Source organism: Centropristis striata, chromosome 12 (assembly GCF_030273125.1).
Source record: "Centropristis striata isolate RG_2023a ecotype Rhode Island chromosome 12, C.striata_1.0, whole genome shotgun sequence".
Lineage (NCBI taxonomy): Eukaryota > Metazoa > Chordata > Actinopteri > Perciformes > Serranidae > Centropristis > Centropristis striata.
Window position 1 is genome coordinate 8,877,595 of NC_081528.1, and position 18,929 is coordinate 8,896,523.

General features: G+C 39.0%; 1 protein-coding gene across 1 annotated transcript in view; it reads left to right on the forward strand.

The window, feature by feature from the left end:
* Positions 1 to 18,929, forward strand: part of slc36a1 (solute carrier family 36 member 1) — a 51,830-nt gene that overhangs the window by 12,138 nt on the left and 20,763 nt on the right. The window contains exons 8-11 of the mRNA XM_059345731.1: positions 1,023 to 1,250; positions 4,644 to 4,742; positions 6,105 to 6,271; positions 8,912 to 9,081. Coding sequence (XP_059201714.1) covers positions 1,023 to 1,250; positions 4,644 to 4,742; positions 6,105 to 6,271; positions 8,912 to 9,081 — 664 coding nt within the window. The remainder of the gene's footprint in view (positions 1 to 1,022; positions 1,251 to 4,643; positions 4,743 to 6,104; positions 6,272 to 8,911; positions 9,082 to 18,929) is intronic.

An 18,929-nucleotide genomic window follows, 5' to 3' on the forward strand; every position in this document is an offset into this window, starting at 1 on the left:
TCTGGGCTTCGTTATAAACTAACACTGCATTGTATAAAGTTTGGTCCCTATATTTTGTAAATTGAAGCAGTATGGTGTTAGGTCGATTGGCTTTGTGTAATAGAGTTTCCTACCACTAGATGGTGCTGTCTGTCTACTATGGGGGGCTCAAAATCAGAAGCAGAATGCAACACTCACTGAACAATAGAACTTTTGTGGTTATGTTATTCACCATGTTGCTCTACTTCCAAACCTGTTTATAATGGTACGAAGTAACTATCGCTCCATGTTTCATTTTTATAATCACTTTGTCATGTCAGTTATTTCCCCGGCACCTAACATTTTCTTCTCTGTGTTCGTATCATTGTAAGTTACATTAAATAATTTGCTGTTTGACTGTCTGCCAGATCATTCAGCAGTGTAAGGACATTGGTTACCTGTGATTGACTTGATAGATAGATAGATAGATAGATAGATAGATAGATAGATAGATAGATAGATAGATAGAATAAGCAAATGTGTAAATTGCACGGATTAAAAACCCTGGATTACTGTTCATGATAAGGAAGCCAATTTTTGATGAAAAAAACAAGTTATAATGAGAAACTTTCTAATATTAATGGCCTAGTATTACTTATAGAGAAACTTTCTCAAGATAATGACCTTACTTATCTTGAAATAAGTATCGTCTGAGAAAGATTCTTAATTTTGAGATTCTAAAAGTGGAGAGAGTATTTCTTTATCAAGACTTACAGGATCGTTTTTTTTAATCAAGGCTAAGTTTTGATCTTCAGTTTTTGTTTTACTGGTGGAATGAAGAAATAACAAAAAGCTCTTGAGCCCTGAGATTGGCAGAAGGTTTTTTTTGGCGGGAGGTATAAGAATACTTGAGAGTCCCACTTACACACTTGTACTCTCTGTAGTGAAAGCAGGTGCATGTTCCTTGTAAAAATATCTTTAGGCACATCAGTTTCCCTCCTTCTCTCATTTATAAGGTGACTAATTTATCTTTGGTCTCCCCCCTCCACTTGTACCTTCACCAGGTGGTGGAAGCAGCCAACGCCACCACCTTCAGCTGCCAAATGAACTCAACCAACCAGACCCAGGTCTTGGTGCCGAGCTTCGACTCCCGTCTCTACATGCTCTGCTTCCTACCTGCCGTCATCCTGCTGGTCTTCACCCCCGACCTGAAGTACCTGGCTCCCCTCTCTCTGGTGGCAAACCTGGTCATGACTGCCAGCTTGGTCCTCATCTACTTCTACTCGCTCACGGTGAACACCACGTCTTTTACTTCATTCATTCAGAGAGGATTTTCTGACTCTAGTGCTGCTACTCAACTCTCGCTTTTCTCACCCTGACTATATTTACACACAATTACCCAGGGGCCTCATGTATCAAAGCTGCGTACGCACAAAAACATTGCGTACGCTGATTTTTCCCGCACACTTTTCCCGTATGAAAAGTGAACTTGCCATGACAAATCTTTCGAGCTGCCGTGAGAATGTGCGGTGGCACTGCAAACTTTTGTTTGGTGGAAAGTACTTGTGTTTCATGTCTAAACTCAAACTACATACTACTGGTTTTGTGTTTACAGTTTATAGCTTTCGGACAATGAAGGAAAATGCCGTTTTCCACCCTCAGTAACCTGCTCTAAATATGAGGGATAGATGATTTTATTGTTGATCTATCATTATATTGTAGGTTTCACCTGTGTACTGCTGCTTACTTGTGCAATGATAGTATGTTGAAGTCTGTATGTTTTTAAAGATTGTATATTTTCTTAAGTCTATAGCCTATATTTAGCTATTTCCACTCTTTTATATACATATATACCGAATTTCCCTCCGTGGATCAATAAAGTATTTCGGATTCTGATTAATATGGAGTGCACAAATACCACGGATTACCAGCCTCAATTACTGTGTCAAAGTCCCGACCGCCGATTGTTTCCTCTTTGCTTTGACATGGAGATGTTAACCCTACAGGTGCACAGCGATCCATGACGCACAGATCCCTCTCCCCTGGAAAAAAAAACGTGTGTGGGAAATCCTTTCAGAATAAGTCAAGTGTGGTGCATATTTGATCCTGAATGTGATGTTTAATTGGGACAAAAACAAGTTAAGTGTGGCTGATGCGTAAAAAATGGTATGGACACGCATTACACACTAGCTGCTCTATCACTTCTGAAAAATAGACAACGGTGGAGTTTAGATGAAGCGTGTGTGGAGGGAAACTTCTGCCATGTTGCAGGTCTCTGCTACAGCTGCGTTAACAGCCACAGTGACAGCTTGTTGCTGATCCCAGACCTGAGGCACCAACAAGCACATTTTCCTGCCTCCACCTCGGGGATCACCACGTCCAGTGGCAGCACGTTGATTTTTTTTTTACAATAAGCGGGCATGCCGGCGATTAATAGTAATTTGCATGTCATCTGCATATTCATTTGTGGGAGGAGCCAGGGCTTGGGTGGTGGCTCATGCATGTGCGCTCAGTTCCACGCTGATTGGGATGTATCACTGAAAGATGCACAGAACCTGGCGTAAGAACGGTTTGATACATGTGGAGGTTAGTTTGCGTACGCACTTTTCTAGTTTTGGGAGTATGCCATCTTTCAGTATGAAAGCTACACACTCTTTGATACATGAGGCCCAACATCTCTAGCAGTAGGTTACAAACCAAGTGACATATCTACCCTGCATGTGCTGCAGCAGAATCTCAGTTTACATGCAGGTCATTTAACCTGCCTTTTTTTAAATTGCATATCTTGTTTTAACATGCATGTTTTGTATCTGTTGGTTTACTGCCTGTTTGTTTAAGTCTGATTTTATCTGGTTTTATGCTGAGAAGAACCAAACAGAATGTTGTTGTACAATGACAGCAATGTGTGTCTCTCTCTCTGAGATTATATTTTTGAACCAGAGTTTGTATATTTTAGTCCCTCTGTTGTAATATGACTACAGTAAGAAGTGAATCTGTTTATGAAAGAGAAATCCTTTCTGAAGACTCAGAGACTTTTCCACATGTTCCCCTATGTGATAAAACGAATATCTTTTCCTTGCATCACTTTGCATCTATAAATTGGAAAATACAGGAAGATAAAAATGTCAGCATGACAAAAGTGCAAAGATTTTTGCGTACAATTATTTTTCAATGACACTGAAAGTGTTTTTGGTTTTGAAACGCAAGTAATCACTTCATAAAAAGCTTGAGATTTATCGTGTGCAGGACTGAAATCTGAATAGGGAGATTTGTTTTTCAGCCACATGTGGCGCAGTAATGTATTGTGATGTATTCCTCATCTATGTTCACAACCAGCCCCCCACTTTCCTCTCTCTGTGTTATAATCTGTCTCTGTGTTTCTGCCCTGCTGATTGGGTTCTGGGCTTGTAATGGATAACAGGACAACTAGTAGCGACAGAGTCTCCAGATTACCTGTTTTCCGGCTGTGGAGTATTTCATCATGCAGCTTCTGCCCTTTACAGATATATAGCAGTTATGTTCCCTGAGAAACGGCCTTGCTTTGAAAAAAAAAAGAAGCAATTTCTTGCATCAGAAATCTTACAGAGATTCAGCACTGAGAGATATATGTGGACCCTAAAGTGTTCATATGGCTGATGAATCACAGGAGGAAGAAATTTTGGGAAATCTAGAGCATGAAGGCTAAGCATCACAAAAACAGTCTGGGATCTTTTTGTCGCTCAGTTTAATTCGGTGCCCTTTCTGTGTTTTAGCTCTACAATATATAGAAATATGAATCCTGTTCTTACAGGCTTGCTCTAATTTTGTTTTTAATGACTCCACATCACCATTTTAGGGCCCGTCCTGCTGACCTTCATTTTAAGAGTAGTGCAAAATATGATCATCAAAGTGAAATCATGAGGAAGTTTTTACATAAAAGCAAAGTGCTAAAGAGATGAGATTTGATGGCTTACATTTCCTTTTATTCTCCCACTTGGATTCATTTTCCAGTAATGACAGTTCCCTTTATGATATCCTGCTTATATCATAACCTCTTACCAAAGACCCTAATCATTTTCAATTATTTTATTACAATATAATGTAATTTGATAACTGTGGCCAACAAAGAGTCCAACAAAGGAGCAGAGTCCTCTCAGCACAGGGTCCTCAACTCAACTCAACTTTATTCATATAGCTCCTTTTATACAACATGTGTAATATGCTTCACAAAGAACTGAAAACTGAAACAACAGTCAAATAATAACAATAATAAATACATTATCATTAATCATAATAATAAAAGCTAGAAAATAAAATAAATATGATTTTACAAGACTAAAAAGTACAACAACTAATTGTTAAAAAACAATTTAAAAAAAGGAAAATAAAGCAAACACCAAGGATGAAAATAAAAAAAACAATGATTATAGGAAAAAGTTTACCTGCAGCGTTCTGTAGTTTTCTTATATACTTTGTAGATCCAGATAAAAGAGAATTTGTTGGGAATGTTGTTACTTTTGGCTTCTGCTTTTGCTTGACTATTTTCAAATATGATATGAACATACGTGGATCAGTAGTCTCGTATTCAGAAACAACAAATCGGCCAGTTGTAGATTAACATTCAACAAACCTTTGGATTCTAATATCAGAGGATGATACAGTTTTTTTGCAGAATGTATTTGTAATATTTTTTTTTCTCCTTGCAGCACATCACGTACCCCATCGACCTACCAAAAGTGGGCAGACTTATAGACTACCCTCTCTTCTTTGGGACGGCCATCTTTGCCTTCGAAGGGATCGGAGTGGTATGTGTCAAACTGATGATGACTAAATGACAGCACAAAGGGTCAAACACATTAACATCTGAACGGCTAAAACCTTATGACATGTGGTATTAACATGAAATGTGTACCTGGATACATTATCTGGATTATGACATCTGACCGGGGGTCTTTGCATTAACACCTGGCATTGTAAGTGTTCTCATTACATCAATGCTGTCTGCATTATGATCCAATTTCAGTATGCTGATGAGGTGGGCAGAGTAGGCGTTCTTGTTGCGAGGAAGGGGTCATCTTCCTGAGCAGCTTAAACACAATTTATTATGATATTTCACAGTTCTTTAAGCTGTTAAGAGCTGAAACGTTACCTGAAATTAATGAGGTATGAATCTATAATTGGTTCCATCATGTTACATAATATTGTCCTCAAACAATAGCAGGGTGGAGCTTGACGCTTGGATTAATAGTATGAATTAAAACCGTAAAGCAGAGTAAGTTTTCTAGTAAACTGTGGTTTCCGTCCCTGATTATAACGTGCAGCTGCTTTGTCATCTGTCATATTGTTCAGGAATTATTAAACTGTGTTCACATTTTGTTGCAAGAAAGATTTGGCATGAACCCCTGACTGCTGGAGACAGTGGAGAGAAATAAACATGTTTGTCTCCATCGTGTGCATTCCAGAGTGGCCATTAGCATGCACCACACTCTACTCCAGCCTCGCATAAATAACATTTTGAAACCCACGTGTTAGTTTTGTTTCAATGGGCATCGGGCTGGTTTATAGCTGGCAGTTGTCGGACATTTATCAACTTGTTTTTGTCTGAGGATGATTTGGAAAATGGAGGTCAAGCTCATGAACGGCTCAACAAACAAATCATGTTGGACAATAGCCAAGTGGGTTTTATGAACTTTATTGTCCATGTTTTGAAAAATTGTCCTTGGCTCCATAACATAGCTTTAAAACAATGCAGGACAGTAATGATGATACATGGTAGGGATTAACATGAATACTATTTCTTGCTCTTTGTTTTTTTTGGTGATTTAACAGGCTCTGCTCAGATAGTTCTGCAGAAGAGAATTCTTCATTGGTATTCAATTAACAGCACCCAGAGCAGAGAGAACATTACACTTTCCAATATAAGAGAGCCTCGGTCTGATGATGAAATGTCAACACAAATTTATCCTTCATTATAACTTCCACAAACCAAAATCAAGCCTTCACAGCCTGAGAGGAAGTGACATTTTAAATTAAAAAACTCTCAGGAACATTGGGATATTTGCTATTTGGCTATAGTGTTCAAATGTCAAACGATGGTATGACCCATAAATCATGTATCGTTTTGTTCTATTGTCCTGTTGACAGTCTTTGTCTCTTTGGGTCGGCAGGTTCTTCCCCTGGAGAACAAGATGCAGAGGCCTCAGACTTTCATCCCGGTTCTGTATTCAGGGATGGGCATCGTCACCTTCCTTTACATAAGCCTTGGTACCATAGGATATATGTGCTTTGGAGAGCACATAGGAGGGAGCATCACTCTCAACCTGCCAAACTGCTGGTAAGATAACATCAACACTCCCTGGATCACAAATAGATGTTGTTATATGATTTGTAGCGATCAGCTGGTTTGGATGTTTGACAGCATGCTGACTCTGGTATTTTTTTTACATGCAGAACAAAGGGCTTCAAATTTTCCCAGCCAGTGAATTAAAAAACTTAAGTTTGAAAAAGATGCATATGTTTACACTAGATTGGGTGTGTGCATTCACAGACCTGCTGTATTCAACCTGCCTAAACTGTGTAGTGTATACCTTTTTAATTCTATAACTTTTAAGTTTAGGTTTTCAGTTGGTTGGTTTGTGTTTTCTGTTTTTCATCACGATTACTGGAAAGCTAATGGTGCATTTTTTTAATTTGAATCACGGGGGAACCACATAAGATATTTTTCACTTTTATTAACAATTTATGATAGGACATGGCCCTAGTGTAGGTCTGCATTCTCTACTAGTTCACAAAAGCAGATTTGTTGACACTTTTTTTAAATTGCTGCAATTGACTTCTGAACCACCTAGAATGGCACTCAGAAACGTCTTCCAAGGCCATGGTCTATATCAGTGTGGACAAAAGTGAAAAAATAGTTTGTGTGTTCACCTTGTAATTTGTATCTACTGTAAAATTGAATTGGTTCTTCCTTGGCCCATGCTGCACCCTTCCTGGAAATGTCTGGTGATGGTATTTTTGTAATCTTGCTGACAAACAAACCGTACAGAAAACATAACCTCCTTGGCAGAAGTTATATATATCAACTGTTGTTGCTATATATATATATATATATATATATATCAACAACAGTACAGTGGTCTCTAAAATGACTTGAGAAACAAATGGGAAAGTTGTGTGTGAGTGTTGCTATGATGCCATCTAGTGGACAGCTTTAGAAGACCATTACATTCTCCAACTTCATAAAAGACAGTGAGGAAAGTTTCCTAACAAATAACTTCAAATTAAGTTTATCATTTTGGCCACAAAAAAGACCTCCTTTAACATATTTTAGGGCCAGAGTTCTGTCATATTCATATTGTTACAGTTGGGAATAAAGTATGTGCCATAGGTGCTGCATTAATCCAAAAGGAGAATAAATTATATTTGAATGTATTAGATTTAAGCTGCTGAATGGAGTTTGTTTATTTCCTTTTCATTTCGAATTCCAAGCTGCGATCATTTATTTAAATATTACTAAATTTGATTGTAGAAGTTTAGTATAGAAATGGCTACAATATTGCAGGAATGGCAACTCAACAAGGGGACAGCAGCCCAGTGTTAGTCTAGCAGGTTAATGAAATATAACTGAATTTGTTCAGCCGTGGTTGTTGTCCCTGACCTCACTAACTGCTCAGTTCTCAGCAAATTGACTTTGCTGCTTTTGTAAATAAAAAAAACAGGACTTCCAGGAATGCATGACCCATTCCAAGCTGCAGTCTCTACTGTTTAGAACAGTAAATATAACACATTTCATGAACTGAGACCAGGTGTTATCAATATTGAGACTAATATGTCAGAGTATAATTGTATGATTGCTGTTCAAACACCTCGGATTATTACCCTCTTTTAATTGGAAGTTTTCCCTGCAGAGCTCAGCACATTCAGATGAGGGTGCTAATTATTTGTCTCCAGACATGACAAATAAAGTAGGTTTGTTCAGGTCTGATTCATAGATTTACGTCATTCATCTTCCTCTCTGAGGGATAAAGCTCATGCAGACTCACTTTATTGCTTCTGTGAGCTTATTTTGTTTTTGGGGGATAAAGGTAGTAAAACCAAATACTACAACTGGATTTGTTTTCTCATTTCTTGTGACTATAGTCATGGCAACATGAACTAGATATCTTTTGAAATGTCTCCTATGACTGACTGATGCGGCTAACTAGTGGAAGAGATATAATAATCAGCATTTCACTTAAAAAAAAAAAAAAAAGTAAAACACTAGACAACCAATTGATTCCTCTTCAACTTGTAAAATCTTTTTTAAAACCTTGTGCTGGTTGGAGCTTGTTCTGTATTTTCTAAAAGATTTCAGGTTTGCTGCACTCCAGTGCACTGAACAAAGGTATATATGATTCATGTATATTTCGCTGTAACTTTGCCACAAAACATTTTTTATTTAACCCTCTGAACCCCGAGCAGTTTCAGCATTTATTGCTCCTGTCCTGCACCTCTGTGGAAACAGCACAATCATGACAAGAAGCCAGAACAACTTAATAAATAAACCCAAGTTGAATTCATTCCATAATTTATTCTTCCACACGCTATACATATAGAAATTATGACTCTTTTCAAACTCTCTTGTCCTCTCCTCCCTGCTCTGTGTAAACAGCCTGCTGTTCAGTTGAAGTTTCACTGAATTTTTGTGAATCATTCATGGCTTCACAGTGTGGCTGCGGAACACAGAATTTAATGTTTTTTATAAGATCTGATTAGTGCATATGGTTTATTTGTGGCAGAATAATTATTATTATTATAATATGTAAATATATTACAATTTTAAGCAATGATTTGGTTACATTTTCTGCATGTATTTTTCTTGTTCTGCATGTTTTTTATGTTGGGGGATCAGATGTATAAGTCTGTTAAATTTACATTTCCGTGACTTTTTCTTTCTCTGTCAATTTACCCCTCTTCTCTCAATCTCCGTCTGCAGGACGTACCAGGCGGTGAAGCTGCTCTACTGTTTTGGTATTTTCATCACGTTCGCCCTGCAGTTCTACGTTCCAGCAGAGATTCTCATTCCACCAGTTGTGGCTCGTGTGTCAGAGAGGTGGGAGAAGCCTGTCGACCTGCTGCTTCGTGCCATCTTGGTCGTCTTCACATGTAAGTAATAACCAGTCAACAGAATAATGCAGCCTTCAATCCACAGCAGGGTGAATCATTGCATTGGATTCAGTGAAAGATGTAAGAATAATGCCACTTATGGATTTTGCCATTTTACATTCTCACAATTTTTACTTATTTGAAGTGTAAAAGAGCTTTATTTGAACAAAGCTATACCCTGGTGATGAACTTTAAATTGGGTTGAGAACAGCGAGACATTAGGAGATAGAAATCATGCTACCATGAAGTACCAACATAAATTTGGGAGAGCTGTCGTAGCTGTTACCCAACCTGTGTGACAGGATTGTTGTCAAGGGTAGTCAGATAATTAACAGGGTAAGAAAGTAGAAAAATTTCAATTCAATTTCTGGATTTTTTTTTTTCTCTTGGCCTCTTAAAATTTTTTCAAACTATTCATTAGTTGGACTGGTCATAACATGTACACACATGCAAACTGTGACGAATGGTTAGACGTAGAAGTGACCACATTTAATTAGATTAAATAAATCATGATATATAGGCTACTCTAGTATAGAAATCAGCCTTTTAATAATACTGTTGCCTTAATTAATCACTTTGTAAGTCAGTAAATCACCATGATAGACTTGGTGGCAGTATCCCAATTCCAACAGCATAAGGATACTGTTTCAAAATAAAATAATACATTTATTAATCAGAGCACTTAAGGAGGCACATAGAGAAACAACTTTTTAGGCTTGCAGCTTTCTTCACTTATCTTACCTGTCGTTCCTTCTGTCTGATGGAAATAGGGCTCAAAGTTGATAGTTGAGCATGTTCGAGTTGAAACAGAACTAAGTTTTGTGTCCTGTCAGTCTGTCGATCTCCTCCAGTCTGTTTCAGTACTGTGGACAGCGCTTCTACACACAACAAACAGCACTGTCCTTTTGAATTAATCAACAGCTAATTCCTAGTCTTTGTGGCTCTCACACTGCATGACTTACTGTCAGCATTTCCTAGTCTTACTGATTTTCATCTTCCTCTCGGTGAATATTCTGATGCAATCCCATACAGTAAATTTCAGAAGAACGCCTTAATTCAGTCCTGAGCAGGAACAAGACACGGCCGCCTGTTCTGTGCTTCCTTCCTGGCTGCTGTAAAGCTTTTGAACTTACTTCTGCAGTACGCCTAGCTTCTTTTATTGTATTTTTTATTAGATTCATTCATACAAAAATAGAGCAGTGACAATCAGCATGCCAGCTGGTACTTTAAAGGGATCCCAGCCAACAACTGAATGTGTGTGTGTTTTTTTTTATTTTTTTTTTATGAGTCACAAATGACTAGCAGCTCAAAATGTGAAAGCGGACAACATCTAAGATCTATCTCTTCTTTTAACAGCTCTATCTTCCTCTCAAAGCCAGGAAAAAATGGAACAATTTTCTAGTAAAATAGAGTAAAAGGTGCCACGTTGGGGCACATCCCAGGCATGGGGTTTTGTATATGTGGACTGAACTTCAGGGGAAATCTCAGCACCACACAGGAATAATTTAATTGGCTGTGAAATTTAGCAAGCAAGTCTGTTAAAAGACTCCTCTTATCCCTCAGTAACAATAGTTTCAGCCGATTTTGCCTGAAGTGGAAACAGGTTGCCCTTTGCAACCAATTAGTTCCAGGTGCTTTAGAGCCACAGGAACTACATTCGGAAGTCCTCTTTGCACTTTGCTGTTTCCCCATATCTAACAAACCGTGACAATTAGGCAAATCAACTTGATAGTGTATTACACAAGAATGGCACTCAGAGAGCAAAGACCAGAGACCAAGGCCACTGGTGCTGCTCAGATGGTCACATTTCCCAAATTTGGAGGTCTTCTGTATTCTGTGCTAGATGAACTTGTAATTTGGAAACAACGTGAATGCTACAGAAAGTATATGGACTCTCCAGTTTACATTAATTTTTCCCAGCAAAAGGTATTTTTTCCGATTAATCCAGCACCACATGAAAGCAGCACAAAGGCCCTGTCTCGCAAGCTTCTTAATTTGTGTATCCTCTCCAAATTGCAACGAGTTCTTTAGACATTTAATGGGACCTTTTTTCATGTCAATACATTTTCATGTTAATTAAGTCAAATACCTGCCAGCCAGTGTCTTTAAGGGGACCTGGTGCAGACCAGCAACAGGGACCAAGAATTACGCAGAGGGAGTATCAGTTACTCAGTTTTCCAACCATTCTATCTATATTTCCATTCAAGCCATGCACTGTAGCTGTAGTTTTTAAAAACATAACCCCGATTTCTAGGCCTGGTGGGCCATTGGGCTTGAAATACACTGATTGAAGCCTACTAGTTAGTAATAGCTGCTCTTTTTTGCTGCTTTCTGCCTTCATTAGTCTTCTTCTAACATGAGTTGGGAATCATTGTGTCTCTCAGAATCTCCTTTTTGAATTTTAACGCCTTTGGGTATCTTCAGTCCTGATTGTAAGACATCTTCTCTTATTATTCTTGTGTAGTGTTTTACAATGAACGCAAACAGAACAGTGAGGCATTGTTAGATTTCTCTACATTTGCTGTAGCTGCTGTGTAAGTGGTTAAATGTGCCTGCAGAGGGTTATTGTTGCTGCATATACTGTTTAATGTCTAAACAGCCCAGTGTGGGATCAGATGGTTAGGCCTGCGGATTGAACTTAAAGAAAAAGATTGCTCTTATAGAAACAGTAATTGGATGGAAAGAAACGGTGCTCTTTCAAATAATATTTCCAACCTCATTCAGCCAGCAATCAAGCGAAGTGTTTTTGTCTTGGAGTGTGCATTCTTTGATGTAGTGAGAGAGAGTGCTCACAATATATTAACGTTTTATATGAATGCATTTATCTGTGTATGTGTCAGATCAAGTGTGTGTGTACCTGCAGTGTGTTTTCATGTGTGTACATTAATAGGTGTGTATGTATAGTGTGTGCTTTACATGCTGCAGTCAGCACTTCTTCAGGTATGCGTTTCTGTAGGTTAACATTTGATTACCTGTATATCTCAAGAGTGGTCTCTTATGAATGATAATGAAACCCAGTAACTTAACAGCCATGTGTCCTGTTCATACACACACACACACACACACACACACACACACACACACGCTCACATACTCACATTCTCCTTCCTCCGTCAGGTTCAGGCAGCAGCAAACAGTTCCCTGTAATAGCTCTGCCAGGCCTTTTATAGCAGCAATAGCCCTCCAATTGCTATTGATTCCCATTCAGCCAGGACTGCTGATCCTTTAACTCTGTTGTCGTCTCTTGCGTCCCCGGTCAGATTACTGTGATTCAGTGTGGAGTTGCTGAGGCACGTTGAGGTCAGTAGGGGGCAGACTTCCACCCATTTAAAGATCATTATGTTCACATTAATAACAGCTGGGAGTTGAGATTTCCAATCCCTGTTTAATTCAGTGAGTAGACAACTGCATTAAAATGAGGCTGCAATTTGTTTGTACCACATGTACATCTGCTTATATTGCATTAGGCCACAGAAACCTACTTTGTTACACTAGAAGTTCATCCTTTTACCTTTCAGTAAAGAAAAGGTGTTTAGGGTTTATTTCACCTGTAATCTCCCAAACTCTTTTTTAAAAATAATCATTGTTCAAGCATCAGAAGTACCACATTTGTTGAACAATGTAATGATAAGGTACAAGTCATAAAAAAGAGGTCAGATGACAAGCTTTATGGACTGGCTAATATAAGGAGCATTTCCATGATGGTAACAAGTGGCAGCTGGGAAAGTCTCAGGTCACGCCCTCTCAAATGGCCGCTCACTCGGCGTGTCTCCACTACAAAAAAAAGGCCCCAGAGGGATTTACGAGACTCCGGATGTGACGTATTTTTTTCGATTGTTGAGTAATCACTTAGCGACAGTTTCGACCTTGACGTCACATACGCGATGGATTTAACTTGTTAGAAGTGCCAAGCGTAGACAAGCAGAGCTCGATGTGTTTCTTCTCGCTACGTTCATGCACATGGCGGCGATGATTATGGACAAGAGGAGACAAATCCTCGAAGTGACTACTAGCTACTTTGCCGGCTTTTAAAAATGGCGGCTGTTGTTGTGGCGTCGAGTACTACATCACATCCCACTTAGCGTTCTATCCAATCAGCAACCAGGCTTTTTTCAGGGGACAAAAGCCGCTAGGGCCGGCTCACATTCAAATAAGGGACGTTTCGACGAGGGAGACCCGCCTTTAGGTGGTGGTTACTATTAGGGCTGAATGATTTGGGTAAATAATCTAATTGCGATTTTTTTTGTTTTTAATTCCTTATCTTCTGTTCTGTTCACAAGCAATATACCCTTCTATAGTCTAACCAACACAATGCTATACAATCAGCATGTAAACTGTTATTTCCTGTTGGCAGTGTCTTTAGTTTATAATGAAATGAGATAAACATGCATGAATTTATATGCCATCTTTTTTTAACTACTTTACAGTACTGACTGATTTTACTTCCCCGCCTTGTAAGTATAATAATTACATGATAAATGCTCCAGAATAGGCCTATTCAGTGTAAACAATGATGATCTGATCTTTAATTGGCAACAATTCACACAAAATAAAGTAAGCAAAAATATTAAAATAACAAATCTGTGGCTCAACCACACTTTTTTAAAAATATATATATATTCATAATTGAAAAATGCCATTAAACGTTCAGCCCTCATCATATTTAAAAACAAGACTGGTGTCTTCTATCAGAGTATGATACTACTTGGATCTGACCAGAAGGTACAGACAATTTTGTAACTTCAAGTCTGTGGAACACTGGACCAGCTCGAGGTCTTTCTTTATGGACTCGGAGAAGGTTTAGGATTGTGAATTGTGGAAACTGCTTCTTGTGATATTTGTCTTCATATTCTTGGTTAATGTCACTCTTTTTCTCATTGAGTCTTGAACTGTGCCAAGTTAATTTCTTGTGCTCAGTCCTGTTTGCATTTTAAAGATCAGAATCTTTAGGAGCAGCTCAGGAGTGGATTGTGTCCCGTTTGGTCGCCACATGATTGCTTCTCTGCTTTTTTGCTGATCATGTAATTCTGTTGATGGATTGCCCCCGTCGGTTTGGGAATGATTTTCTGCCTCAAGTGAAATTGTTTAATAGTGTTGTGTTTTTGTTAAGTCTTGTGAGTGAAGAAAAGGGGGAGCATTAGATCAACAAACCGGTTGATGGCAGTTGGCAGAAAGAGACATTGTACAGCATTTCCATGATGGAGACAGAGCTGTTGTTTTCCAGTTACTTTACGTGGTCCGTCATACTGAAAGGAGTCAACTATAGGGATGTCTCAATCTGATGTCAAAGACTGGGTGTAAGTGCCAATCAAGGCAGGTTTTAACTGATCAGCCAGTTAGCTATATTAAGCCCAATCCGGTCCTTTCTTTTGATGTTTTTTACTGTAGAATTTTGTTTGCACAGTTAAGTAACAAGTGACTTGGATTGGGAAAATGGTGGACGATCCAAGAGCACATGCTAAACACCTCAAAGGGCTTAGCATCCCTCTGCTGATGGGAAAGAATTGTTGCTACATTCTACCCCTTCCTGGAAAAGTGGCATAGAATGAATGGATTAATTGATGGATGCTATATCAAAGTGCTTCTAATAATAGCAGCAGCTAAATGGTTTAATCCAGTCCGCCTGCCCAACAAGGTTTTAACAAAATCCAGTTGCTCCATCGATTCTACCGGTGAGTCTGAATTCAGCAAAATGTGATGAATGGTACAAATCTAATCTAGGATGGATTGATTGTGGAACGGGCTTGATACTAAACAGTGCCTCATTCTAAAATGAGGGATGGTTAATTATTGTTCTTGCTGCTGTTTAAATGGAAAGAAGGGCTAAATGAGGCCTTCAAAACACCTTGAGAAAAACGGGGAACTGGAGAAGTAATTGAGTTTGCAGCAGGCACTCTGAAATCAATGGTCGGTCTTCAACTAATGAAGAGGATGGAAACATCGGTCCACATTTTATTGGTTTTTACAAAGAATATATGTGTAGGCTTAGGTAGTAGCATAGAGGAGTGTTGTCAGTGTCATGCTGATCCTGAGGGTGCAACGCGTGCTTTTGCACCCTCTTGGAACAGGGCCTGGGTATAGTGCAATATGGTACCATCCACCCAACCATTAGTTTGACTTTCTATGTAGGTGTTATGTCTCTGCATACTTGTAGCATTGTTAAGTGCTTTACATAAAGCTTCCATTCAAAGATGGAAGGCCGCAATTTAAATCGCATTAGTCTGAAAGGAGATGTGAAAGTTTCATAATATAGCAGATAAATGAGGACATCTCAAGTTGAGTTTGATACAGATGCTGGGTTCTCAGCACCAGGGAGATATTTGGGTCTTTATATTATGCATGCTTCATTGGACAGCAATGTATTTGAGAAACAGGAAATGGGAACATGCAGTATGTGAGGGAAATGGAGCAGCGAATAAGATGTACTGTAGAGACAATGCAGATTATTTAACAACTTTACAGAGTCCTCACTGATGCTATCTAACACCAGGTTTGTGGCAGTGCAGTTGGTATAATCCAATGCATACTTTGATCAGCAGTTATATAATTATAAAATGTCCAGTTTTAGTTCATAGCCCTTCCCTCCTCAGTGCAATTCACATGGAATAAAACCTCAAGTCACGTCAGACTTATTGAGTTATGGAAAGCACATCGCTTATTAGCCCCGGGATCTTCGCTTCCTTTATTAGCTGTGATTGGAGCCTGTGGAGAATTATGCAGATGTCAAGCTGTACAGGCTTTGCACATGCATGTTGATAAGCTAATAAAAGGGAATAAATGCATACATGTGCCACTTCACGACCGCAGGTCATTTGCAAAGCAGCTCATGACTTCATTGGCGACGAGCAGAGTATGTGTTGTGAATGAGGAGATGGTGCAGCAACAATAAAAGACTTGCTTCCAGTGGGATCCACTGATGCATTCTTGAATGAAGGAGTCGAGGGACAGGCGGCTGGAGAAGGAATCATGTTGCTCATACGTGCACATGTGCGAGCAGGAGATTGGTTTTGAATCAGAATATAAGATGAGTTTGAAGCAGTGCTTCGGCGCCTGCGTATGTGTAGAGCAAAACTTGGAAGAGGATGCCTTTGAGAGTCTTGTTCTTTGAATCGAGAGCAGATGTTGGTTCTTCGCTGTCCGGAGGGAGAAGCTTTTGTCTTTGTTACAGTACTGCTGCCATATTTTAGTCATGTGTGAGTTTGTGTCTATCGTTGCAAGGTTATCTGAGTGTGCTGTGAAAGAATGGCTGAGGGTATACAAAGAAACCAACTCCTAAACAACCTTACTCAAAAGTGCATCACTCTTCAGATATTTTTTTATAGTTCTTATAAATGTTGCAGAGACGAGAAGTACATATTTAAATTACAAACTGCATCACATTGGCACTAAAACTCCAGCAGTAATAATGAGAGAGACAACTGTGAGTGTCCAGAAGAGCCTTAACATTTGCCTGAAGGATGCTTCAACTTAAAAGTTGCCCTCCCTAAAGAGAAGAAAAATTCTTCAAAATCTTCGACGCGAGGAGGAATTGTGTTATTTTTTTCATGTTAACATATTTGTTTACTCGGTGTGGTGTTTAACATTTGCAAATGTCTTTGCTTAATGTGAGATCAGTCAGCCAAGAAATCATCTTGGTGGCAATCTGTAATATAAAAATGGCTTTTAAAAATGATTGATGGTGAAAAATGTCACAGTGACTGCAGTATTGACTGATGTCCCAAATACATTCTATTCTCTTGATTTTACTTTGAGCACTCAAGTGGCAGAAATGTGAAATAAACTGATAATTGATGTTACTCTGTGTTTCCAGTTACTACAACCACAAATCCTCATCTTTCCCCGTTATTGGTTTCAGTTTGATGTCAAACATTCAGATAAGAGTTAAAAGAGAGGATTGCCCTGAGCAAACTATCTCTCTCTCTCTCTGCTGAGCTGTGCTTTGACTTGTGCTTCTGCTCGAAAGGTCAGGACATTTCAATGCAGAGAGATTTCTTTTGAAGTGAGCACTCTATTCTAATTTACCAGAGATAGGCTGAGGGGTGGAGGAGCTTACTGTTGCTATTACTGCTGTTTTGGATCAGAGAGCCTCTGAGTGGCAGCTGCAGGAACACTACATGGCTTTGCCTTTTTTCTCTCAGTTGTATGTGCCATGATACCATTATGTTACAGGGTTTGACAAGAATTGCCCCAAGGCAGAGAGTACTTCGATCACTGTTTGATCATAAATCTCAAATGGGCACTTGGAAAAATCTTAATGCTGAACCGTGTGGAAGAGGTGCATTAAGTGATTCTTGACCAATAGTGGCAGATGGTAGATTTTGAAAACAGCCTCACAGGAACAAGCCTTGAACGGCCAATCAAGTTGTGATTTATAGGATACACTTGTGCCAAATGTAACTTATGTCTTTGAGGCAAGGCCAAGCAAGTTTATTCATATAGCACAATCCAGCAACAAGGCAAAAGTGTTGTTACAAAGTGCAAAATAATCGCACAATAAAAGGTAATTTAAAGACAATTAAAGCAATCCATAAAGAGCCAGAGTTTTGGTGAGGGAAATATCTGGCACCTTATGTGCTAGATATTTCACTTTTTTCATCAAGTATTTGTTGCCTTGGTCTGTCTGCTGTATTAGATTAGATTATTTTAGATATTTGGAGCTTTTTCTAGCTTGAATAAACCCAGAACAATATGCTGAAAGATGCTAAAATACCTGAGGATAATGCTCATTTTTTACACATCATGATTATCTTCATCACTAAAATATTGCAACACCCCTATTTCAATATTTACCTCAGGATTTAATTCAAAAGGAATTAAGCTATTGCAACCCCAACATTTAAATCAGCCATGTTTTGGTCTGCCAACTAATGAGACAAATACAACTTCAACTTCAACTTCAACTCGATTTTATTGACATAAGCCTAAATGGCATGTTTGCCTAGAAGTGCATTGCAACTGTATAGCTTTCACCCCCCTCTATCCTATACTGTAGACCGTCGTATGGAGAAGGAAAAAATAATTTTAACAGACAAATAAAACTGTCTATTCCCTTGACCCAAAGCTGGAAGAAGCAGATGAGCCAACAAACCAAAACAATGCCTGAGGCGTTGACCTCCAGTTGGAATCCAAATCTAGCAACACTGTGTCATTACAGAGAGACATTTGATTCATTGTTAAACCCCATATTTGCACAATTTGAACACTTCTGGCTTTGACAACTCCCACTTGTATCATAAGAGAAACTACAGCAGAAAGCAATTCATGCCAATAACCCCCATCAACCCACACCTACGCCCTTTGGGTGGGTCTGAACAAGAGACACAGTCAGACTGCACCATTTTTCACCTCCATTATACATTTCTTCTGCAAACAAAAGCTAATGCCATGAAGATAATTTAATAGATACTGAAGTTTCGACATAATGACATTGCTAATAGGAAATCTACAGTATTATTGCTGTCCATAACACCCTCCTTTTAAATTGAACTTTAAATACATAATTCATATTAAACCATACTTGCTGAAACAGAATTTGTCTTTTTTCCCCTGCCTGTACCGCAGCTATATTGGCTGCACTGGTCATTTTATTTCTGATTTTAAAGTGCTTCCTTTGTCTGAGTCACTTTGCCACAGGCTTGAGCTGAGCAGCTAGCGTGTGTTGTTAAGCTGTTGATGGGAACAAGAGAGGACATGAGGATGTCGCGTGAGCCTCCTCCTCCTCCTCCCCTTCTTCTTTGTTTTTTTCGTACTGGTCCTACAGCAGTGTGCCACAAAGGTGATGTGCCACTGGGAATGCATGCTGCATGTTGCTGGACTGGAGTGCTGTCTTATTTTTTACCCTTTCAGAA